This window comes from Chionomys nivalis, chromosome 23, assembly GCF_950005125.1.
Source record: "Chionomys nivalis chromosome 23, mChiNiv1.1, whole genome shotgun sequence".
In the NCBI taxonomy this organism is placed as follows: Eukaryota; Metazoa; Chordata; class Mammalia; order Rodentia; family Cricetidae; genus Chionomys; species Chionomys nivalis.
Window position 1 is genome coordinate 27,575,387 of NC_080108.1, and position 25,510 is coordinate 27,600,896.

Genomic DNA, 25,510 nt, shown 5'->3' on the forward strand with positions numbered 1-25,510 from the left:
CTGGCAGCCCAGCTAAAAGTGAGGGCTTACACAGAGTCTCTGGGGTTGAAGTGCTGTCCCTCCCAAGTCTTCATGTTAACCTCAGACTGACCCTGTTTCAGAACATCAAGCACTGGGAGGAAGAAGAGGAGAGTTGGGTCCGGTTTCCTCATGCCCTCTGATGAGTGAGAGGGGCATCATGTGCACACAGAGGGCTGCACTGATGCCCTCGCCGGCAGGTATCTCTGGCTAGATGATGATGCGGAAGCATCGTCATCTGTCTCACTTAGAGGAGATCCAAAGTGTCCCTCTGCCCAGGCACACGGAAGCCAGTGGCTTAGGGGCTACGTGCAGAATAGCGAGAGCTCTGTTTTTGGAGTCATGGTCTTCTGCTAATACGATCTGACTTCACACTGTGCCTGTCTCTCCCCCACTTAACTTCCCTTCCCTATTATATGTGGTGTTCCCACCCCCCATTCTTCATAGGTCATTAAATGACATAGAAATCTATATATGAGAAAAGTAGACCCATTTTTCTCCTGTTGAAATAGAAAACAACAAAACTCATTTACAATTTTATCAATCAGTTTACAGTATCTTCTCAGACTTTTCCATACACACCACAAGTACATATCACGGCTATATCTATATGTTGTGTAATTGCATATGCTCTAATACCCACGCTGCTCTGTGATTTGCTTTGCAACTAGTCACGCATATTATTTCTATAACTAACTGAATTCAGTAAGATTCCAGAGGTAATTCTCCCGCACGAAGTCATGAGCTGTGACCATCAGTATTGTCAATGTCACAAGGCTTAGAATCTCCTTTCAGACAAATTTACGTTTTTTTATCCATGAGGGTTTTTTCTGGATTAGGCTCGTTGAGAAGGGAAGTCCAATCCTAGATGTGAGTGAACCATTCCATGGACTAGAGTTGCAGGTTGTATTTTTAAAAAAGGGAGTGAACTGAGCATCAGAATTTACCTCTCTCTGCTTTCTGGTTGCTAAGTAACAAGCAGTCTCTGACTTCTACCATCATGCTTCTACCATAATGGATTGCAACCCCAAACTGTGAGTCAAAATGACCCATCCTTCCTTGTCTTTGGTGCAACAATGAAGAAAAGTGGTGGACGTATGGTGTATGACCAACATGCATCCAGTATCTTCCCTCCCAGAACAGTTACATGTATGAACACACGAACAGTTGGACACATTGATCTACTTCTGGGCTTTTCATTCTGTCCTAATTTTGTGTCTGGTCATTTGCTAGTTTCTTATTTTCTTATTTTTAGAGATAGGGTCTCATTTTATAGAGACCTGGCTGGCCTGAGACTCACTAAGTAGACCAGGCTGGCCTCAAACACACAGAGATCCATCTGCCTCCACCTCCCAGGTGCTGAGACGTAATGTATATATCACATGCCCAGAAAATTGCCTTCTTGGTTTTTATAACTAGTTGGAAACCCTGTTCCCATACTTATCACAAACACCTAGTCTGCTTCTTAACAGCGTTAGTGTCTGTTCCTAAATGTTTAGTCTCCAAAATGAACTTTGAAATTTGGGGGAGTCTAGAATCAAAAGAAAGGATTTGAGATTTTAATTGGGATAGATAACATTTATGCATAGCCTTGAGAATTGATATTAGATAGTTCCTTGTCTTCCCACTCAAGGACACAGGGTATGTTTTGTGTTATCTGAATTTTCTCCACTAATTAATTGTGGGGTTTAGCTCTCTTTAGAATAGCTGGTCCATTACCATATGGACACACAGTATTTGTGTCTCTTTTCTATGCATGATTTAAAATCATCTAGTTTTCTCTGCAATAAAAAAGATCTGTAAATGAAAGTGATTTTCTTACTCTAAATATCTCGGACACACTCTGCCTTCCAGAAGTAGCATCATAGTTTCTTCCTACCTTTCTAGCCATTATTTCATTATTGTCATGTGTGGATTTTGTGTGTGTGTGTTATTATTACATGTGTGGCAGTTTACACACAGGCACAGACAACCATGTACTTGCTGACATGGTTTCCCATGAATTCTTGGAAAGATTTATTTTGCAGATAAGCAGAAACCGGTGGAGAATTTCTCTGGACGGGTATGTGGTGTTTTGGTCACTATCACTTCATGAAGGAGTTTAGTCTTCTGGTCAAATGAAAATGACAGAGAATGTGACCTTTTGCACACAAATGCAAAGCAGGGATGCTTGACACAAGGGAGCTGGCCTAGGTCCTGCAGGCATGGCTGTGCACAAGATAGGAACCTGCAAACAGGCATGGAGAAGATAAACTCAGAACAGTCTCAGTTAGTGCACGTTCATGCACTCCAGTTTGATAAAGTGAGTTGAGTTTGCAGGGATACCTATAATCCTATCGCTTTCAGGCTTAGATGGAAGAATCACAAGTTGCCTTGGGCTGCCTACTAAGATTTCATTTCAGAAAACTAAGGGTAGTGCTCTTTCTAATAACCTTAAATCCCTGGGTTGAATCTCACAACAGACAGACAGACAGGCAGGCAGACATACACATACACAAATAAATAGCAAAATTTATGAATTTATTTCTAATTGGTCTTCGAAAACAAGGTACCATGTAACACTTTTGCCAACAATCTGCTACTGTACCTGGTTGCCCAGCCCCGTGCAAGTACCTGTGTGTGTTATTAGAAATGTCCTTTGTCAATCTAATTTTATAATTTTCATTTCCTTAATGAAAAGTAAGGTTTACATTTTTGTCATTTAAATTATATGTTGTCAGTGTATTATGTTACTTATCTCTGTTATATTGTCATTTTTCTGATTAATAAATACTATGTCAAGAAGCCTAGACTTTATTATATATATTGTAATTGTTCCTTTTTTTCTTGAGGTTTGTTATTTACATGTTGACAATTGCTATGGTGTTATTTTTAGAGGGAAATTTTACATTATATCCAATTGTCCATCTGCATCCCCTGCTGACTTCCAGATCACATGGTTTGCCTAGAAAACTCTTCCAACTTTAAGTTTATGAACAATTTTCTCACTTCTCTAAATTTTAGAGATTTTTCTTAAATATTGGTAAATTTTATGGGTCTTGGGTTTATTTTTAAATATTTTTAAATTAACTTTATGTGTATGCATATGTGCCTGAGGGTATATATGTGAACCTTGTGAACGCAAGAGCTCTTAGAGCCCAGAAGAGGGCATCAGATCCCCTGGAACTGGCATTATAGACAGTTGTGAGTTGCTGGGTAGGTGCTGGGACCTGAACCAAGTCCCTCTGCAAGAGCAGCAAGTGCTCTTAACCACAGAGCCACCTGTCTGTCCCCCGGGTTTTTTTTTTTTTTTTTTGTTTTGTTTTGTTTTTTTAATGAACACTAGCACACCTTTAGTAGTGACCTTAAAGAACACACAGTTGGGCAGCACCTGGAGAAGTCGTGGTGGGTGGCACTCTGGGGACAGCTAGGGCACAATTGTCAGCACAGAGCTCAGAAACACTTTCCCCTAAGGTCTCTTTCCTAAGAGAACCCTCATAGCAGTTAAAAAGCCATTTATAGATTTAAAACAAACAAGTTGTTTCAATTAAAACCATGGTAAGAGACAAAGAAACATTGCTTTTCAGTTTGTCCCCAAATGCCTTCCCATGTTGCTTAACTCCAGACTTCATGTGCATCAGACTATGACAGCATGAGCTTTGTTTAAATGAAGCTTTGTTGATAATGACCAAATACTTCCAGTCTGTTTGGAGTTTCTGTCACACCTTTTCTGTGTTTTCAAATGAGAAATCTAACTGAGAATGCTTTTTCAATGAAATTTGATTCATAGGTTGATGATTATCCTGTCTTAAATGAAAAGACACCAGTTTCTCAATTTTTCCTTTTAAAATGTGAAGTAAAATACAAATCAGGTCTCATATAGGAGATGCAAGCAACACATGCATTGGATGAAGACTGCAAGTCCCCCTATCTTTCTGCCTCCCACTCCAACCACACAGGCACCTGCTTAATGATATAGACACATCTTTCATATTCATAGATATTTGTGTGCATATCTATGTACACATATGTGTCCAAATACAAAACTTTATGTTCAGATGAGGAGGCCCGTGTTGTGGATATCTGTGGGGGATGCTTTTCCCATGCAAGGCGCTGCTTGAGCCTTACTTACCATGTGTGTCTTGGAGACACAGGGTGCTCTGCCCTGCTCTACACCACTGTTACCCCACCTCATGAACAAGCACTCCTGTCTGCAGGTCTGAGAAATTTGAATGCAGTCAGATAATAATGATTTTAATAAATCAAAAAAAAATCACTGTAGAGTGCAGTGGACGAATCCATTTGTCCTCGGAATTGTCACAGAAACTTGAAATGCAGGCGAAGGGCGAGGCATCTGTTTGGCTCATTTCATGAAGCCCCAGTCTTGCAATGTGCTGTTTAATGTTTTTCTGCCAACCTAGCACTGTTTGACACATGGTGACAACGATGACCGTGATGGCTGCTGTCTGGATTCAGTGCTTGCCATGTGCAAGGAACAGCTCCCAGCCCAACAGTTCTCAACCCTAATGCCGTGACCCTTTGATACAGTTCATGTTGTGGTGACCCCGGACTGTAATTTCGTTGTCATTTCGTAACTGTAATTTTGCTACTGTTATGAAGTGTAGTATAGCTGATATGCAGGATGCCTGATATGCAACCCCTGTGAAAGGGTCATTTGACAGGTTGAGAACCATGGCCTCAGCCCCTTGTATGGATTCTCTTAATTACCTCTGGTCACTCTGAACACAAGACACTGCTATCTCCTTCTTATAGGCAGGAAAACAAGAGTCCTTGCGAGTTAAGTGTGTAGTTCCAAAGTCATGCAGCTATGCATGCAGTAAGGGCATCAGATTCTAGTTCTTAACCATTAGCAAATCACTATATTTGGCCTTTAGAATGATACTGACAATTGAAAGATAGGGAAAGGATGTGAAGTGCTGGACAGTAGAAGGATTTCTAAGACAAGAACTGTTTCTTGTTTATAATTGGGTAGAGTAGATTGTAGAATTAATTAACTAATTTATTCGTTATCTTTCTAATGGTGGGAGTTGGGACCCAGGACGTCACAAATGGGACACAACAAGGTAAATCTCTGAGTGCGTAGACACCACCTCTCTATAGAACACAGTTTCCAGGAGCCTAAGCTAAAATGGATGTCACAGCAAAGAGGTGTGGAGCCAGCCGTATGCAGCTTTGTAAGAAGCATGAGCACGTCCTTTGTAGTCACATCAAGCCTATAAGAGGGTAAAGGACACCCCCTCCCACATAAGCCTATAAGAGGGTAAAGGACACCCCCCCCACACACACACACAGTAAATAAGAGTATCACATAAGCTATAAGAGGGTAAAGGGCAACCGCCTCGGAGTAAACAAAAGTATGGCTTCCTTTGTTTACCCCCAGCTATACCAGTGATTTGGGTTCTTTTTAAATTAGCCTGATCACACCACAGGGATAGTGTGATCTGTCCTTGTTAGCTGTGAAGCCTGGGTGTCCCTATCCTTCCTGTGACCATGGTAAGCACACTAATTGGATGCCTCTCCACTCCCTGGCCAGGCTTACGGGTATGCACCTGTGTCCCCTAGAACAAAAGAGGTGGCCCAGGAGTCCTGACATGTGTGCAGCCATTTGGATGCGGAAGCAGCAGCTGCCTCCTTCCTTCTGCCTGATGAGCTGAACCTCAGACTTTCTCTCTCTGTGCCTCCCACGTATGGTGCCTGATTTCTCTGTTCAGAGTGCAGCCCGTTTCCTAGGAGTAATTGGTAAAGGACTCTTTTTTCCACCCAGGGAAGTAGGTGGCAACAGAAAATCAAGCATTGTATAACACCATGAGAAGCTTTGGTGTACGTGGCTATTATAATTTCTATTACCCCCCCCCCATTTTTTGAGATCTCATTATATCCTAGGCTGACTTTGAACTCACAGTGTAGCCAGAGAGGACCATAAGCATGTACTTCCACCTCCCTGAGTGTCGGGATTACAGGCACATTCTACCATGCTTTATATTTTATTTTTAATATAATTGAATTTGTTCTAGTAAATATTATCGCGTGCATAAAACAAAGAAAATGTCAGTACTTAGTCAACTTTTCCCCCCACATTGTATTAGACATTTTATAGTATAAAACATCAATACCCTTTTTAGGAATAGTTTTTGTAGTGTTTTGAACCACAGAAAGTAACACACATCTGTCTCTAAATACTGTGATTCTTTAAAGAATAAATTTCTTTTTGAAAAGACTATATTAAGACAGGAAAGTCAGTCTAATGGGATTACCTTATGATGATGGTTAATTGAAGATCTTTAGAATTTTCAAAAATTAAACTGAAGTTAGAATATTTGGTTAGTGGTACACAGGCAATTTCACCCAGTTTGATACTTGAGACCAGACTCCTGATAACTATAAAAGTTATCAGCTGGGCGGTTGTGGCACACACCTTTAATCCCAGCACTTGGGGAGGCAGAAACAGGTGGATTTCTGTGAGTTTGAGGTCAACTTGGTCGACAAGAGCTAATTCCAGGATAGGTTCCAAAGCTACAGAGAAACCCTGTCCCTCCCCCCGCCAAAAAAGTGAGAAAAATCACTCTTTTCTTTAGAGAAGAAGCAAATGTAGATACTCATTAATATTCCCAGAGATTAAAACAACAACACAAAAGTTAAATTAAAACAAAAAAAGAAAATCAAGATTAGCCTTATTTGATAATTAAAACACCTGCTCTGTAATAATATGAAATAAATAGTAATTAATTGTGGTCAGCAACACCAAACTCATTAGCCCAACATATAAGCATGTGTTTTAGAATATAGGCTTTCAAACCGTATGCTTCTAATTTATGCAATTAACTAATTAACCACCATCACCTGGTTACTGTACTGTACACTATTATACTAGTGGGCTCACTTGTCCTGGCTGGTCAGTATTGTAGCCCCCAAGGGTCACAGCTGGGTTAGACTTCTGATACTTTTCTCACCGGAGCGGGTGACTAGCACTTCTCAGCACTAGGGAAGTTAGGCAGCAGGATGGAAACTTTCAGCTAAGTTCCAACTAATTTCTCTATGTCCTGCAACCAAAATGTTTAGTGTTTTCAGCAGCATGGTCTTAATGTCTGGTTCTGTTAGGCAACCAAGAGCATTGGCATAGCCTATATTGTTTAGAGGGCCACTGAGGCCGCCATGACCAACAACATGTAGGAAGTATCCCCTACCTGGCACTGGAGACTTTATTTAATAACCTCTGGTCTCCGAAAGGGGCATTATGCATGCATGCAAGTCACCTCTGTTCACATGCTTTTCTAAGAATTATATATTTAAAATATGCCTTCAAGGTTTACATATGTCTTTTTCATATATCCTTACTGTTGGTTGAACTTTAGCCCTATTGGTCTCTTCTCTATCCCCTCCTCCACCTCCACTTAAATCTTCCCACCCCTGGCACCCCTACTTTCATATCACATGTGTTCTACCATGCCCCTTCCCTCAAAGCCCCACCTAACACTCCTTTACAAGTATCTTGTCCTCTACATGTGTTCCAAGTGAAACACACAAGTCTAAGAACTTGAAGCTAAGGTCTGCATCTGGGAAAGAGAATGCGGTGTTTGTCTTCTGGGCCTGGGCTACTGCATTCAGAATATCTTCTGATTCAAGTCCCCGTGAATCTCACTTTTGTCTACAGCTGAATAAGATTTCGTTTTACGTACCCCAATTTCAGTATTCATTCCTAGACTGATAGATATCTAGGTTGCTTATGTTTTCTGTTTACTATGAATAGAGCAGTAATGAACTGAGTTGAGTGAATGAATATCTCTGCCATAGACGATGGAGTCTTTTCATTGTATGCCCAGGACTGCTATAACTAGGCCATGTGACAGTTCGATTTTTAGCTTTTTGAGAAACCTCCACACTGATTTTCATAGTGGTTGCACCAGGTTACACTCCTACCAACCTTGCCAAACTTTTTTTCATCTGTTTTCTAGGCCATTCTGACTGAGGGTGCGGGGGAGGATGTTGTGTACGTATCTATTAGGTTCATCTTACCTATGATGTCATTTAATTCCAGTGTTTTTTCATTTGTTTTTCTGACTATTCCATGGCATACAAAGATCTCGCATGCTCTGTTGATACATTTAAGAAAGTTATCATTGACCTTGGCTAAATGGTCAGATTCCTCTATGCCATCTTCAAGCTGGCATTCTGCCCTCCACACTAGCCGTTCTGTCCATCAGGGTGTCCTCTGAGCTTTCTGTTTACCTATTGTGCTTTCGGTTAGTTAGGTTTCATATTCCTTCAGTGTTTGTCTGTATTGAATTCTATTTTGATATCCTGAATTGGCTTCCTTACTTTATCCAGCTGTTTGTGTTCTCTGGGAATCCAGGAGGTTATTTGCATTTTCTTTGAATTCTTTGCATCTAACTGTGATCATCCTTTGATTTCTCTTTTCAGAGTTTAATCTCCGTCTTTCTTGTGGTGAGTTACAATGGGCTGGTAATTTTTGGAGGAAGCATGTTGTCTTGGTTTTTCATGTTGCTTATGTTTTGGGACTTTACCATTTGCGGTTAGATTATTGATTTGGTTTTTGTTGTTTCAATTCAGGTCGCCTGTTTTCTTCCACTGTAGAAGTTTGTAGCATTCAGGAGAGACTAGGTTTCAGTATGGTTTGTAGCATTCAGGAGAGACTAGGTTTCAGTATGGTTTGTAGCATTCAGGAGAGACTAGGTTTCAGTATGGTTTGTAGCATTCAGGAGAGACTAGGTTTCAGTATGGTTTGCGTAATATTTTTCTCTGTTAGATTAGCATACTGGGCATGAAGTTCTATCCCCTGTCCTCCCCTGAGAACTGAATACTCTTTGTAACAGCTACTATTGAGCAGTAACACCCCATGATTACAAAACAGTCACTCCATTAGTACTGATTGATTTAGGAGTAAAGGGATACTGATGGATGTCACTAATAGATAAATTATTTTTGAGTGTGAGTGGGGAGAAAAGGAATCTCAGTGGGTCTAGTGATAGCATTAGGTTGCTAGAAGTATGGGGTACATACATATATATGAAATATGGGATAATATATATATATATCAATGGTAGAGGCACAAAAATTCTAAAGGGATAAGAAAGATGGAGTTTTGGTAAAGAACATACCAAAAAATAAAAGGTAAAGTGTTTCAATTAGCTATCATTGAATGGTTTCATCTCTCAGGAGGTAAAGCCATAGAGACTATGTAAACCGGGCCAGTCTATGCTACTTCGAGAGGACAAAGAAAAGGAAAAGTGTGTACAGAAAGGGGGGAAAGCAAAGAAAGAAAAAGTATAATGTGAAATCAATGGGGAGGCCTTGGTAGGCTGCTATTGATGCTGTGTATTACATAAATAAGGGCTGTCTGTAGCACTAACTGAGCTGGGGGGGGAGACAGGATACTAAACACGATTAACTTCAGTACTGGATTTGACTCACCCAGGGAAAGCCTCTGTCTTGTCTCCCTCAAGTCCTGCTCCAGATCACACTAGGAGTTAAGGATAGCTAAACACATCTTCATCTAGCCAAGGCAGCTGCCATTGCGTGAGGGTCGGTGGCAGCTGGAGAGATTGGGGGTGGGGCGCGTGCAGCACTGTGCATTTGGAGCTTGGGCACCCTTCCCACTCTTTTAGGGGCCTGCACTGGGGCAGTGGTTTTCTGGAGACCCCCTTTTTTAAGAGCCCAACTGGAGACGCTTCTGTAGATTCTGGGGCGAGGAAAGAAGTCCCAAAGGCTCGTGTGCCAGCAGACATCCACCTGGGTGGCTCCGGCTGCACTGGCTGTAGTGGCAGCAGTGAGTCTGATAGTCAGGAATCTCCTTGAGGGCAATAAACGTGTGATTGTGGGGACAGAAGATACAGTGATAAAATGTACCCCCGCCTTTGTTTCCCCAGCTTTAATCAGCCACTTGCTCCACTATGACTTCTATTCCACCATTTTATCTGGAAAGTCCCCTTTAATTTTAAAGCAAGACCTCACTAAACTGCCCAAGCAGGCCTTCACTTTGTAATCCTCCTGCCTCAGCCCTCCAAATAACTGGGATCACAGATCTGCATCACTAGTTTCCTAGGTTTAAAAGGAAAACCGTTCGGTCTTCAGGCATGGATAAAGGTATGGTGTTAGCTATTGTAAGCTATACGTGTCATATACAAATATATATGCAAGCATGCAAACCTTACAGTTCTATAAGTTATGTAGCTGCATTTTATCTAACTAAATATTTCAAAATATGGTCAGTCTTTACCATTACTGGCTTGCTATGCGGTGCATTTATAGTTTAATAATTTAATTTTTATAATTGAAATTTAATAAATTTTGATAACTACATGTTGGGATTTTCCAAAAATCCCCTTTTTCAATCCTGTCTAATTTGTTGATGGTAATATATTACATTGAGTCATTGGCAGGGGATAATGAGTGGTCACAGTTTGGACGGACTGTTCCTAGGGTCTTTTCCTCTCCAAATACTTGAAAATAAGGCTCACACAGATACAGAAACAGAAAGAATACTTTATCCAGGGCAGAGCCATAGTGCAGGATATAGCGGGAACCACTGTCAAGATTGACAGTGGCCCATAGGTGTGAGAATACTCAAGGGCCCACATGGAGGCTAAGAGGAAAATGAGCTGATTACTAAGGGCTGTGGTTCAGGTGATCCTCAATTTTGAGTGACAGATTGATAGATTGTTCTTTTTCTCCAACTGGGCATGTCCCTTGCCATAGTGCTTCTTATTTTATTCATGAACACACCATATGCATAGTCATAATTTAATTAATGGAGGGCTATAGATGGAAGTTTCTATCCCACCTGTTCTCACAGCCATTCAGTCCCAAAGAAATACACAGAGGCTTATATTAGTTATACTTTTAATTATTTATTTAATCAATTTTAAACTGTTTTTATTAATTATAAACTGTTTGGCTTATTAGCTCAGGCTTATGATTAACTAGCTCTTACAACTTAAATTAACCTGTAATTATTATCTATGTGGCTTGGTACCTTTTCTCGATGAGACACTCTCATCTTGCTTCCTCTGTGTCTGGTTGGTACGGCTCTGCCTTTCCTCTTCCCAGAATTTTCTTAGTCTGGTTGACCCACCTATACTGGCCAATCAGTGTTTTATTAAACCAGTATGAGTGACAAATATTTACAGTGTACAAAAGCATCATCCAACAGCAGTTCCCTTTCAAAACAAGATCCCAAACCTAATCTCTTTTGTTTAGCTTTTTTCCTGGCCATTGTCCATAACAACTTGTAACCAGCACACTAAAGACAAGCATCCATGATTTATTTTTTGGGAATGTGGGCATAGTTTTCTAGACTACTTCCTGCTGATTGGAGTCACTGATAATCTTATGGGGATCTACAGAAAATTTAGGATTATGGTCAAGTCCTGACTGGAATATTCTGTGAGGTTGGATCATCTCAGCCAGCAGCCTTGAGGCTGTTATGGACGTAGAACTCAGAGGAAACCGCAACAGAGGTCCTCTGAAATGTTGGATCATCTGGGCCATCCATTCCTATTAAAGATTTATCAGGGAGTCTTCCTCAATCAAACTTCATTTTTTTTTTTTTTACCAAGAATAAATCCACAGCTTCTCATTTTCTGTGGAAACAAAAGCAAAACCTCTTATCCAAAGTAACATTTTTTTTTTTACTTAAATTTTGAAGTGGGCATTTTCAAAATATATAGGTTGGATTAATCCAGCAGCATTTACAATCAAATGTCTTTTAGAAGCTGTTGCTCCTCCTCCTTCTTCAGCATTCATGCAACTAAAAAAAAAAAAAAAAAAAAAAAACAGCACAATAACATACAGTATCCTGATTCTGTGTGTTTTTCATCTTCACTTGGCTTTTTTAAAATTGTTTCCTTTATTTTTTAATGTTTGGTTTCTTTGAGACAGAGTTTTTCTGTGTATCTTTGGCTGTCCTGGAACTCACTCTGTAGACCAGACTGACCTTGACTCACAAAGATCTGCCTGCCTCTGTCTCCCAAGTGCTGGGATTAAAGGCCTCTGCCACCACGCCTGGCTACTCTATTTCTTTTTAAAAGGACTTTATGCTTTTTCTTTTCTTTCCCAAGCCTTTGTATGTTTTTAAATATACTGTGTTAGAGGTTTGCTTTTTTTTTTTTTTGGTCTGAATCTGTCTTTACTGTATATTTTTTTTCAATTTTTTTCTGATCATATGAGTCTTTTTTTTTTTTTCAACATCCAAAGCTTTTTAATAACAGTAAGATCCAGGGTTAGTTTTTGTAGCCACGGCTGGCCCTTCTGCCTCTGGCACGTTCAAACTTCCGGCCCTTGGAGCGGATATAGGGCTTGGTATGGCTGTGTGGGGTTCCTGGGGCCTTGCCAAAATGCCGGTACACCTCTCGGCCCTTCCGAGGTCCAGACAGGAGCTCAGTGCCAAGGCCCTTGGGAGACTCCAAGGCCAGCTGGTCAAAGGTGAGGATCTCACCCCCAACCTTGAGGATGCGACTTCGGGCCCGGCTGCTCACCCGCAGTGCACACACCTTCAGTTTGGGCACATCGAGAATCCTCACGTCATCTGTGACCGTCCCCACAACCACAGTCGTCTTGTTTTCTCGGCCAGGAAGCTTCATCTTTCGGATCATCCGGGACAGGGACAGAGGTGGCCGGTTGGTGCGACTCATGAATAACCTTTTCAGCACAACCTGATTGAAGGTGGAGTTGGTTCGCCTGGCCAGAAACCTGTACAGCTTGACCAGCAGCCGCAGGTAGATGTCCTGGCTCTTGGGCTCCTTGCGCCGAACCCTTCGGTCCTTGTTGTGGCGGATGTCAACACCCATGATGGCGACTCCTGCACGGCCTGGTCCGGAAAGCCATATGAGTCTTTAATACACTAAGCGATATGGCTAGGATTAAAGCTGCAGGTTTGGTGGCTGGCCCCACCCCATTCCTTAGCTTTTTGAGAGTCTAACTTCATGACTGGCGGGAGCCAGATTTATTGCCACAACTCTGTGGAGTTTCTAGGTTCATGCTACCACCAAAAAAAAAAAAAAAAACCTGATGCTGGCTGTTTGTAGACACCATTTAAGTATTTGATGGCAGAGCCTCTTAAAAGAGCTGCAAGGGTTTTGCTGCTAAGGTTGAGTCACGAAGCCTCTCTTAAGGGAGTCATGTCTATGCTTGCTGCCAGCAAAGTCTTTACCAAAGTAAAGACAGTTACCAAGAAGCTGCACTTTACTCTGTTCTTTCTATCTAGAATCCTTTTTTAAAAAAAACTTTCTCAGGCTTTATGTGGAAATTCTTGCCAAACATTTGGGCATCATTTGTAGATGGAAATTTCTGTCCCACCTGGTCCCACAGCCATTCGATCCCAACGAAACACACAGAGGCTTATATTAATTAAGAAATGTTTGGCCTATTAGCTTAGGATTATTATTAGCTAGCTCTTACAACTTAAATTAACTGATAATTCTTATCTATGTTTAACTGAGTGACTTGGTACCTTTTCTTGGTGCAGCATTCTCATCTTGCTTCCTCTGCATCTAGTTAGTGACTGACTCTGACTTTCCTCTTCCCAGAATTTTCTTAGTCTGGTTGCCCTGCGTATACTTCATGCCTGGCTACTGGCCAGTCAGCGTTTTATTAAACCAATACAAGTGACAAATCTTTACATTGTACAAAAGCATTATCCCACAGCAGAGGATTCTCTCTACAAAGTACTAGAGGACACAGTTTTGCCTTTCTGCACTTATCCCAAAGCCAGTTCAGATCAGATTGGTCCTTTAATTCTTCATACCCAAATATATGAGGAATATCCTTGAAACTGTCTAAATCTGATTGTTACCAGGGTGGGAAAACTTACACCATTGTTTATAAATGGGAGTATAAACATCGTTGGGGGAGTCGTTTGTAATTACAGAACATACAGGTGAAGAAAGCAGGTTGCCAAATGCACTAAATTAAAAAATATTGTGTGCACATAACCCAAACGAAAGTGGGGTCCCATGACCCTAAACTATCCTGCTTGCCTCAGTTTGATGTACTGGTTAAATGGGTGTCACTTGATTGTGATCTATAATCCTTTTTATATATTCCTGGGTTTGGTCTTTTAAATGCTTTTTGGTAGAATTTTCTCCCCTGTGCTCCCTGCCCTCACTTCTCTCCTCTCCTTCCCGCTTCCCTACTATGACTGTATGGTTTGGTATTAGGCTAACAGTTGTTCTATATTTTCTATACATGTTCTAATAGTCTCCTCTCTTCGAGAAAAGCTAGTGTAGTTGTTATTTTTCTTCTTGCTCCCATAAAGTATCCAATAAGGCAATGTAAGGAAGCGGGGGGGGACTTACTTTGGCTCTCAGTGTGAGTGTTCCGTCCATCACAGGGGCAAATCCCTGCAGCCAAGTGCAAGGTCATTGAATACACAGTCAGGAAGCAGGAGGTGAACTCTGGCGCCATCAAGAAGCTTGCTCTTATTTATCTAGCTTCTCGAGTGAACAATTGGGATGCTCATATGAGACCCTTCCTTGTTTCTCATATAAGCATCTAGTAAATGGCTCTGAACTTGTGGGTTGCAGCCCCTTTGTGGGTCAAGTGATCAAATGACCCTTTCACAAGGCTCACCTAAGGCAATTGGAAAACACAGCTATTTACATTATAATTCATAACAGTATAAAAATTAGAGTTGTAAAGTAGCAGGGAAAATAATTTTGTCATTGGGTCACCACAACATGAAGAACTGTATTAAAGGGGCACAGCATTATAAAGGTCGAGAACCACTGATTTAGTGTGATAGACTCTCCTCTCGGTATCGAGCAGACTGACCTCAAATGCCTGGTTCAGACAATCCTCTTGCCTCGGCTTGTTAAGAAGTATGGACTCCAAGTGCATACTATTCTTTAATAAACATGTTGGGATATTTCTATATATTTTAAATATTTGTGCTCTTTTACATGCAGGATTTTTGTCTACTATCCCACTGATCATTTATATATTTTGTTTTTTTTCTATTTTTCATTGGCTTCTCTTGTAAACTGACAATTAAATGGTCCACCATTCTGCTTATGAAGAGGAGTGGGTTTATTATGGTAAACTAGACACGATATAAAAGGTCCATTTTAACTATTTTACTTATAAAAAGTGGTGCCATTAAGAACATTCATGCCACGTGCAACTATAACATCTCCCCATTTCCAGAATTTTGTCTTAACCTCAAAGAGAAACTTGGTGTCATATAGCAGTATGTCCTCATGACCCCTCCTTCCAGCCCCTGCGAATTCTGTTTCTGTCTTGTGATGGCCATTCCAGGTAATTCATCTAAGTGAAGTTACACAGTTTATATCCTTTTCAGTTAACTTTTTTTGGTCTGTTTTAAGGTCTTCTTCTTTTTTATTGGTAAAGTTTTGTGGGAGGTATTTGTGGTCCTACTGACATCTCTCATATAAAAATAAAATTCACAATATGACTTAGACATGCAGAATTATGTACTTTGTTGTCTGTAACCCACCTCCACATGGGAAGGCAAAATGAGTGTGGTTCAGTCTGTTGGTCTAAAACAGTGTCTGCAGATGGACTCTCTCCAGGAGGCTGCCAGCCCTTTACCCTCTTTCCTTCAGCTCCTCTTTCTCTCTGGTGGCTCCTGGGCGTGGAAAGGAGACTGAGAATCATGGAAGTGCTGTGTGCCACCAACAAGGAGCCGGATACCATCGTGGACAGGAGGTTTCACATGAGTTTAGCATCTCAGGCAGAAAATCGGGCTCCTGCCATGGGCATAGTTTTTCAGGTGCTTACAGACAGACCTCAGACTTCCTCTAAAGCCATTAAGCCTCTGCCTTGTGCTCAACATGGCAGAGGCAGGAGGTACTCACCTTCCTCTTTCTAAAACATCGCCTCCTTATCGCTTGCCTGCTTGCCTGTTCTGCAAGCTGCCCCCAAATATCCTCACGTCTGTATCCAACACGGGGCTATGGCAGCAGCTCAGGAAACATTTGTTGAGTGGTGATTCAGACAGAATATTCATGGCAAATTCTGTGCGACAGTCCAGCAGGTAGCTGAAGTGGCCTAATTCATTTCATGAGTCCATTGCGTGTGTGTGCGCGCACGCGTGCACACACGCGTGCATGCGTGTTTTCAGCACTTACTGTTTTCATGGTCCATTTACTCTCTAGACTGCTGCTGGGCTTGTCGGTGTCAGGAGCACAGGTGGGGACACTCGGTGGCACATCTTGAGGAGGACCCTAATCTTCAGACTGTCTCATTTTATCCAGAGCCAGGTCATTTCTCTCTGAGGCTCACGGCAGCATCTACTACCAGTGTGCTCATCTCAGCACCTAAAACATCCAGTAACCAAGCCAACACCAATTACATAGCCACATCTCTCAGAAGAGCCCCTCAGTAACCAGGGAAACCCTGATTTAGCTTCCTGACCATGAATAGTAAATTAGAAGAGGACACAGCCTCAGGCTGGGGCAGTTAGACGTGCCTGGCTCTGAGGGTAAAGAAAAACTTGGTTGGCGGTACAGAGTCCTTCGGAGGTCTTGCTAGCCATTGCTTTCATCATGGGCTTTGGAACTGCTAAAGGTTGTTTGTTTGTTTCTGTATACTAAATACGAGTCAGGAATGGTCTTGAATTTTCTTGGCCTCGTGAGAAATTTAGTATTTTACTTCAGCTGGTGCTCTGTTATAGTGATACATAATTTTTCTTTTGGGTATATCATTATACCAAGAAGTTATACTTTATCATTGAGTGAATTTGCCTTGCTGTGGACAAACAGATATCATGGCAAAAATGAAGATTTCAAAGTTGATTCCAAACTCAAAAGTTTCCTTGCAGAGAAAATACTCCTAACAGAATAAAAGTCAATAAAGTAACGTAGCAACGATTGAGGTAAATGTTTCTCAGTGTGCTGGACCCGCGTCTATGCTGTCCTCTTGCCCATTGGATGGCGCATTTTGACCCAGGGAAGACCCCATATCTGGCACATTCCTGGTGCTGGGTAACAAGATAGAGTGTTATGACTCACCTGCCTCAGAAAGAGCTCATGTTGCAATGGGGCAGCATTATGTAAACTGCGCGCAGGAGAGAGGAGGTGGAATGCTTGCAGGCTAGGGGCTTCTGAGCAGGTGGCCTGTGAACTAGGGCTCCACAGGTGCTCAGGAAAGGCCCAGGGCTACCTTGTGTGGTCTGGGAACTGAAGGGAAGGCCTTGTGGTCCCGGAGAAGGAAGCAGAGAGTGAGGGGCTGCAAGCGTGCCGCTCTGACCTCCCTGAGTCTAGGCGAGGCTTCCTCACTAGGTCTAAGGTCCTGAGTACTTTTGCTGCATCTGCCTGGCAGCACACACAGTATGCTGCCCTCTGGTGGGATTTCTTCTCTGTGATCCCAGGGCTGGGACCCTTAGATCTTTCCAGTGTCTCTCCAGCCACTAAAGAACCAAAGGCACAGGGCTGGAGAGATAGCTCAGAGGTTAAGAGTATTGCCTGCTCTTCCAAAGGTCCTGAGTTCAATTCCCAGCAACCACATGGTGGCTCACAACCATCCGTAATGGGGTCTGGTGCCCTCTTCTGGCCTTCAGGCATATACACAGACAGAATATTGTATACATAATAAATAAATAAATATTTTTAAAAAAAGAACCAAAGGCACTAGTAGGAGGACACGTGTCAGCCTCCCTCGCACAATGCTCACTGGGGCATAGAAGGAACTAGAAGGGTGACTACCGTCTACCTCAGTGACAGGAACTAGGATAAATCTCTTAGCATTCCAAGGAGCCCCCACATCACTGTGTGTGGTCCATTTCACACCTGTTGGGCTGGATCACACCAGTGTTTCAAGTTAGTGGCTGGCTGCCTACGTGGGCAAGCCTTGGACTTTGCTGAATCCCAGTTGGGACTTCACTCTCGCCACTCCTCTGTCAACTGAGAGCTCTCCAGAGAACTGCCTTTAATTTGTCAGGGTCTGTGGAATGTCTTGGGTTGAGAAGTCCCCCATTCAGGGGATTGGGAGAGGGCTGCAGGCACTGGGTGAAGTCCCTGTTCCCTCTGCCTCTCACCTGAAGCAAAGACACTGCTGTAGCCAGGTGTCCTGGGTGAGTGTTGGGTCTAGCAGGGCTTTTAAATTCTACTATTTTATTTTTAATTAATTTATTTTATGTTTGGGTGTTTTGTGTGTATGTATGTTTGTGCACCACATGCCTGCCTGGTGCCGGAGGAGGACAGAAGAGGGTGTCAGACTGCCCAGAATCTGGAGTTACAGATAGTTGTGTGGGCGCTAAGAATCGAACCAGGGCCTTCTGGAAGAGTGTCAAGTGCTTTTAACCACAGCCATCTCTCTATCACCTTTAACAGGACTTTATTATTTGCTAGTGTGTGTGTGTGTGTGTGAGAGAGAGAGAGAGAGAGAGAGAGAGAGAGAGAGAGAGAGAGAGAGAGAGGGAGGGAGGGAGGGAGGGAGGGAGGGGGAGAGGGAGAGAGAGAGAGAGAGAGAGAGAGAGAGAGAGAGAGAGAGAGAGAGAGAGAATATCAAGTGCTTTTAACCACTGAGCCGTCTCTCTGTCCCCTTTAACAGGGGTTTAATGTTTGCTAAACTGTGTGTTTGTGTGTCCAAGAGAGAGGGGAGAGAGATCCTCCTTGTGTGCATTCTTGGCTCACTTTTAGATGGCATGAAACTGACAGCCAGGCCCTATAACTGATACAACCCCCCATACTGTGTCAGTCTCCCTGGATCCCTTAATGCGTCCTTAAAGGGCAGGAGCCTACTGTGGGAGCATGGCAGAGAGATGGGAGAGGGTACCTCACCTCTTAAAGTGGAGACATCTGTGAGGGCCACAGACTCAGGGCAGCTGGAGCCAGGAAGCCTCATCTTGAGGGACTAGCAGCTTGTAGACCCAGAGGCCTGTAAGGCCCGGAACATAGCATTTTTCAAAAGAAGCTAGAAATAGAAAATGATGTTGAGTTCTCAAATTTCACCCTCAAACTCAATGTTGTCCTCCCAGCACTGAGGAATAAAAGAAGCCTTAAGTTTAAGTAACTGTCCCCCTGGCCCAAGATAGGTCAACCAGTCGGTCACTCTGCCCAACTTCTTTATTTAGCGTGTTTGCGACACTTTAACTCCATCAGTGACCCAGAACCCTACTACCGCTGGTCCTGCAGCTTCAGATCCAAGCACCCTAAGTTCACGAACACTCCAAAAATACCCAGCACTTAGGAGCCTAAGACAGGAGGACTTTGATTCAAGGCCAGCATGAGCTACATGAACTCCTGGCCCAAAAGGCAAAAACAAGTTCCAGAAAATTCCAAAAGGTTAAAATTGAGTCTGCTTTAGACCAAGTACTTTGCAGAGTCCATGTACCTGAAGTATGTAGGCATTGTGTTCATTCCATATCATAAGTAACCTGGAGATTATTTAAAATAGACAGGTACAGTTCATATGCAAATACTATACCATTTTTGGGGAAGGACTCGAGATTCTGTGATTCTGGGATTGGAGTTGGGCATGTCCTGGAGTCCCAGAATCCCATGGGCATGGAGGAACAGCTGTTATTTGTAGATACTGTGTGAGTGTTTCCAGTTTTCCCAGAAATACATTCACTTCTGTGAGCCGTGCTTTCCCATGGAGAACTCTGACGGGCATGAAACTGTACTACATTATTAAGTTCAAGACTAGGAAAAAAAAAACCATAAAAATGTGCTTGATTGTGTTTTATTTACAGTCTGGGAAGGAAGGGATGCCACTTGGCAGGCAGGCCTTTGTATCTGTGACTAGAGGACCAAGAGGGGCCTGAGCACTAGGGAACCTGGGTCCTGCTGTGCCCCTTGCAAATGAAGTCCAGCACCAGGAGGGCGGGTGTCCCCACCCCCCCATCAGGTTTCCCCTGGCTCCTCACACCGCACGTCTTGTGTGGGCTTTTACAGTGAAGGCACAGAAAAGAAGATGAGGGAGGGTAGGGTAAGCTTGATTTTTTTTTTTTTTTTTTAAACCTAGAATGCCACCAGTCAGAAAAATTTGAGCTGGACAGTCATTTTGAAGTTTTGGCGTTTGTTTGTTGAGGCGAGGACTCCTGTGTGGGCGCTAAGTTCAGGAAGGCATTGAACTTCTGGTCCTCCTGCCTCCACCTCCCCAATCTTTAGCCTTTGAGAAACACTGCTTTTCCTAGTGAATTTGACCATGAACCTTCTTCTCAGGTATCTCACTGTTTGTTTTTTGTTGTTGTTGTTGTCGTTGTTCTTTTTTTTTTTCTTTTTTTTTTTGCTTGAGTCTCCATCAAGAAAGATATTCAGTGATTCTTATTTTCCTGTTAGCTAGCACGATTCAGACCTCTCTCTATTTCTGCCAGCAAAGTGCAGCCATTCTGACGGCAGTGCTAATTGATAAGATTTTGTCAGAAAGCGCAGCTCAGTAGCTCAGTCCACATAATTAAGGAGAGCAATCCCAGGAGGAGGTGGAGGTTGCAGCCTCCACCACAGCTCTATAGACAGAGTCTCCACGTGGAGCTCCTCAGTTCCTCTCTGATGATACCAAGACAGCCTGGCTTTTCTACCTGGCTTGGGAGCATGTCTGACTTCGTGATAGATGCCGGTCTTGGTGGTACCACCACATACACGGGCCTGTGAGAGTAGTCAGGACTGATGCCACATCCTTTGACGACAAGCTTGAGTTCCTACAGAGTGGGTGAGGCCGGCTAGGTACCCCACTTGACAGCTGCGTTACTGTCGGGAGTACAGTCCAGCTGGCATCTCCCAGTCTTACCTTCGGATTCTCCCTTTCTCTCTCCATCACTTATCAGGGTGGCGCACATGTGCTGAAATATTAAAGACTCTGACTTGAAATAGGTTCGTTGTTTCACAGGTAGTCTGAGTACTTAGCGAAGACCCAGAAGAAGGGGAAAGGAACGAAAACGGAACCCCTAAGGTGAAGGAAAACCTTAGGCTTAATTAACTGAGTTAAGGAATAAAAGTCCTATCCTTTGGAACATTTCCCTAAATATTTTATGCACATGCAAATAAATATGAAGCCATAGTGCTGCAGTTTGGATTCCGAATGTCCCTCAACGGCCTCACGTGTGAAAGACGTAGTATCCAGCCCGCGGTGCTATGGGAAGCAGTCAGGCCTAGAAGGAGGAAGTTAAGTCACTGGGGATGTGCCCTAGGAAAGGGATATTGGAACCCTGACCACATCCCCTTCCTCCTTCATTTTGGCTTCCTGGCTGTGATGAGTGCAACCCCCTTTGCTACATATCTTTATGAAATAGTGATTCATCACAGTTCAAAACCACATGGCCAATTAACCAGGAGTCAAAATGTATCTCTCCTTCTTCTGAGTTCATTGCCTATGGTGCTCTATCCCAGCAATGGGAAACTAACAAACCTAAACTAACAAATTCCCTTCAGACTGTCCATCTTAAAGGAATGGATGTTTGTAATGCATTTCCCACCATCCTCACTTGTGTATGCCCCGACACACCAGGCAGTGGTGGCACACGCCTTTCTTTATTCCCAGTACTTGGGAAGCAGAGACAGGAGGATCTCTGTGAGTTCAAGGCCAGCCTGGTCTACAGGTGCTAGTTCCAGGACAGGCTCCAAAGCTACAGAGAAACCCTGTCTCGAAAAACCAAAAAGAAGAAAAAAAAAAAAAAGGAAAGAAAGAAAAGAATGCAGCAGCTTCCAGCTTTTGACAGCGAACGAATGCTTTTCCTAGACTGTCTTCCTGCGTTCTGGGGTGTGAACATCAGAAGTCAGAAGTAGTAATTGGTTCTTATTAGCAGACTCCCTTCATGGCCGGAATCGCCGTAATGAAAGTAACACACTGACAAACGCCCACTCGATTTTAAAGGGTAAATTAAGGGGTGAATTTCGACAAGTTGTCTTCGGAGGGGCCAGGCTGAGGCTAGCCGTGCCCTTTACTCTTCCCCTGCTCTGCAATCACGTGAGCTGGATGAGAACACTCAAACCCCAGTGTTGAGGGGAAAGTGATGCTGAGCCAAGCACACACAGACCCTGGTCAGGGCTGACGGGGTGGCCCTGCTCTGGCTCCTAGAGAGTGGTGTTTTGAAACTGTCATCATCTTCCTGTGTAGCAAACCTTGAGCTGTTTCCCTCCTGTCTAGCTGCAGTGACTGAGCCTGTGACCAGCAACTCCCCAGGCCCTACCCAACCACTACCTCTGGTGATCCTCAGTCTACCCCCAGTGTCTATGAGGTCAGCGCTTTTAGAGTCTACACACGGGTGAGATCATGCAGTAGGGTAAAATGAGTTCAGAAGAAAGTAGAAAAAAATAGCTATTAAGGACTGTTCCACAAATGCTGTATATGAAGTCATGAGTTGTTAATGAGCTGCACTTAAGCTTTTGTGTGTGTTTCTGTGCATGTGTGTGTGTTTCAGAACATGTTGTTATATGGTTTAAAGATACATAGTGTTAGTTGCCAATTTAAAATATATAAGCACCGGGCACAATGACACATGCATTTAATCTCAGCACTTAGGAGGCAGAGGCCAGCTTGGTCTAAATAGTAAGTTCCAGGGCTAGCTAGGGCTATGTAGTGAGACCCTGTCTCTTTAAATAGCTTGTGTGTGTGTGCGTTTGCGTGTGTGTGTGTGTACATGTATGTGTGTGTTAGGGGCTGACTGGCATGCTGTTGGTATCAGGTATAGGAGCCCTACTCTCCTCTTCCTTTGATATCTTTCTCATACTGCATAACTAAAGCTTTATTTCCCCATTTCTCAGAATATAGTATGTGTGCATATATATGTACAGTCTGTGCATGCATATGTGGGTTCAAATGTGGAGCCAGAGGTTGACATTGGCCTGTCTTCTTCTATTGCCCATCATATTATTTTTGTTTAGATAGGGTCTCTCACAGCAGATGACCATCACCAATTGAGCTAGGCGAACTAGCTAAGAGGATCTAGAGATCTGCCTGTCTCCGTCCCCAGCGCTGGGGTTCTAAGAGTGTGCTGCTATGCCCACCTTTTTACACGAGCACTGTCAGTCCAAGCTCAGGTTGTCTTGTTTGTGTGCACAACCCGTCTCTGCAGCCTGAGTAACTGCAGGTTTTACAGAAAAGCCTCCTCAGACACGTCCTCTGATCTCGAGCGTTCAAGAACTCTGCAATGTTTACACAGCCCACACTCCATTCATGAACTCTAGTACATACACCGACACACTCAAGCACAAGTGTGCCAGTCAGCTCTCTACTGCTGAACAAAATGTTTGTGAAGATCAACTTATAAAGAGAGAAGGCTTATTTGGACTCGCAGTTTTAGAGATGCCTGTTCATGATTGCTTATCCCTTTGGTACTATAAAGAGGCAGCAATATTAAAAATTAAAATCTAAAATGAATTGGGTTCAGTCAGCAGGGTAGGGAGGCAGGCATCCTACAGAAAAGGGGAAAATTGTTTTCAGGGTTTATATACAAAGAATCATTGCATCTGAAAATATAGATTCTTTGGCTTATTCCTTCCTATTTGTATTCCTTCATTTCCTTTCTTTGTCTTGGTGACCTTGGTAGCATTTGAAGTACTGTGTTGAGCAAGAGTGGAGAGAGGAGAGTTCATGGTTTGAGTGGGAAAGCCTCACGTTTTCCCACATGGCGCAGCGTGTCTGTGGGTCATACTTAGCCCTTACTGTATTGAGATGTGTTTCATTTTTCTTCATCACTTCAGAGGTCTCTTCATAAATTTATGCCAGGTTTCATCAAGAGCCTTTTCCGTGTCTATTGAGATTCTAATGTGATTTCTATGCTTGGGTCCATTTGTGTGATCCATTACATGTATTGATCTGTGTATATTCCTGAACCTCTGGGATAAGGCCAATTTGATCACGGTAAATGATCTTTTTGTTGTGTTCTTGCATTTGGTTTACAAATATTTTATTGAGGGATTTTTGCATCTATGTTCAGTACAGAGATTGACCTGTAATTTTCTTATCCCTTTTAAAATTTTTTTTTTTAATTTGATTTGGTATCTGGCTAATTTTAGCTGTCTATTTTGTGGACTAGTTTGAGAATTATTGGTGTTAGTTTTGCTTCAAAAGTCTGATAGAATTCAGCAGTGGCTCCATCTGGGCCTAGATTTTGTTTTCAGTTGGGAGGTTTTATTTGCTGCTTCAGTGTGAACATTTGCTCTCGCTCTCTCTAAATAATTTATTTCATCTTAGTTTAATTTTGGTAGGTCATAAGCATCTAAACATCCCTTCATTTCTTTTAGATTATCGAAGATAGTGGAGTGAACATGAGTTACATCTAGTAGAGCGGTTAAGCCAATGAGGAATAGAAAACACCAAACACTACAAAATCAACAAAATGACCAGGGCAAATACATATCATTCAGTATTAACTCTGATTATTAATGGTTACAATTTCCTACTCAGAAGACAAAAGCTATCAGATTCAGTTATACAGTGGGATCCATTTATTGTTACATATGTGACACACCCAGTTTCACAGAGGAAACGGTACGAGCGGTAAAAGCACATTATTAACACAGTAACAGCGGGTCTTGGAAGACGAGCTGAGGACACATGGGTGCCCGGCAAGTTTGTCCTTTCCTTTAGATGCATAGCTATGATGTACCCCATAATCCATGATGTGCACACCCTCAGTTCCCCTCTAATTGAGTAAAGCTTCCAAGTTCTGGAAAAGTTCTGACGGCACAGAGTGGCTCATGGATTTCTAGTGACTGAGTAAGCACCCTGTGCCTGGCATGCATGCCATGGGTAGTCACATGTCCCTAAAAAGGCTCCTCTGATTTAGCACTAATCAACCCACTGTAAGAAACTACAGGGAATATGCCACATGGTTGCTTTTCTCTCTTTCTTTGTGACCCTATCAGTACCAGCCAAGTCCCACTGTCAAATCTGTGTTACACTGTAACCTTGGGCAAGGAGGCGGGTGTGGCTGGGTGAGAACACAGCAGCAGGACTTGTGAGCCTGGCTGTATTGGACTTCAGCTCCTTTACTGTGCTTTTGTTTGATTTAGTTTGTAGAATGGGTTCTACTCCGTAGGTCAGGCTCTCTTTGAACTCGTCGCTCTTCTAGCTCTGCCTGCCCAGTTCAGGAATCGCAAGTGCAGACCACCAACCTGGCTCAGAAGTTCACCTTTTACTTTTTGAATTATTATTTTATGTGCATGGGTGTTTAGCCTGCATGCGTATACCATATGCATGCCCGGTACCCACAGAGGCCAGACGAGGATGTCAAATCCCATGGAACTGAAGTTACAGGCTGTTATTAGCTGCAGTATGAGTGTTGGAAATCAAACCCCCAGTACTCTAAAAGAGGAGCCAGTACTTGGAACCTCTGAGCCATCTCTCCAGCTCCCAAAGTCCATCTTTAAAAAAACAAAACAAAACAAAACAAAAAAACCCAGTCCCTCTTATCTGTGGGCTCTACTGTGCTGACTCTGTCAGCTTTGCTTTTACATTGCAGCAGGGTGGGGTGTCTGATGTTCACCGGGTAGTAAGAGATAAGTGTGGTTTATTCTCAACCATCTCATGAACGTGGATCAAAGCATTACATAATCTTAGCTCCACCTCTGTGCTT

The 25,510-nt window shown here is 42.8% G+C and overlaps 2 protein-coding genes across 2 annotated transcripts in view; one reads left to right on the forward strand and one right to left on the reverse strand.

Moving 5' to 3' along the window:
• Entrep2 (endosomal transmembrane epsin interactor 2) overlaps positions 1 to 25,510 on the forward strand; it is a 391,900-nt gene that overhangs the window by 288,354 nt on the left and 78,036 nt on the right. The gene's annotated exons all lie outside the window — the stretch shown is intronic.
• Positions 12,224 to 12,821, reverse strand: LOC130865209 (60S ribosomal protein L18-like). The gene has a single exon (XM_057756122.1). It carries the CDS (start codon positions 12,819 to 12,821, stop codon positions 12,255 to 12,257), a length of 567 nt encoding a protein of 188 aa, XP_057612105.1. The 3' UTR covers positions 12,224 to 12,254.

What these genes read in the sequence shown, in the direction of transcription:
- LOC130865209 (XM_057756122.1), bottom strand. Translation starts at nt 12,821, where the DNA reads ATGGGTGTTGACATCCGCCACAACAAGGACCGAAGGGTTCGGCGCAAG.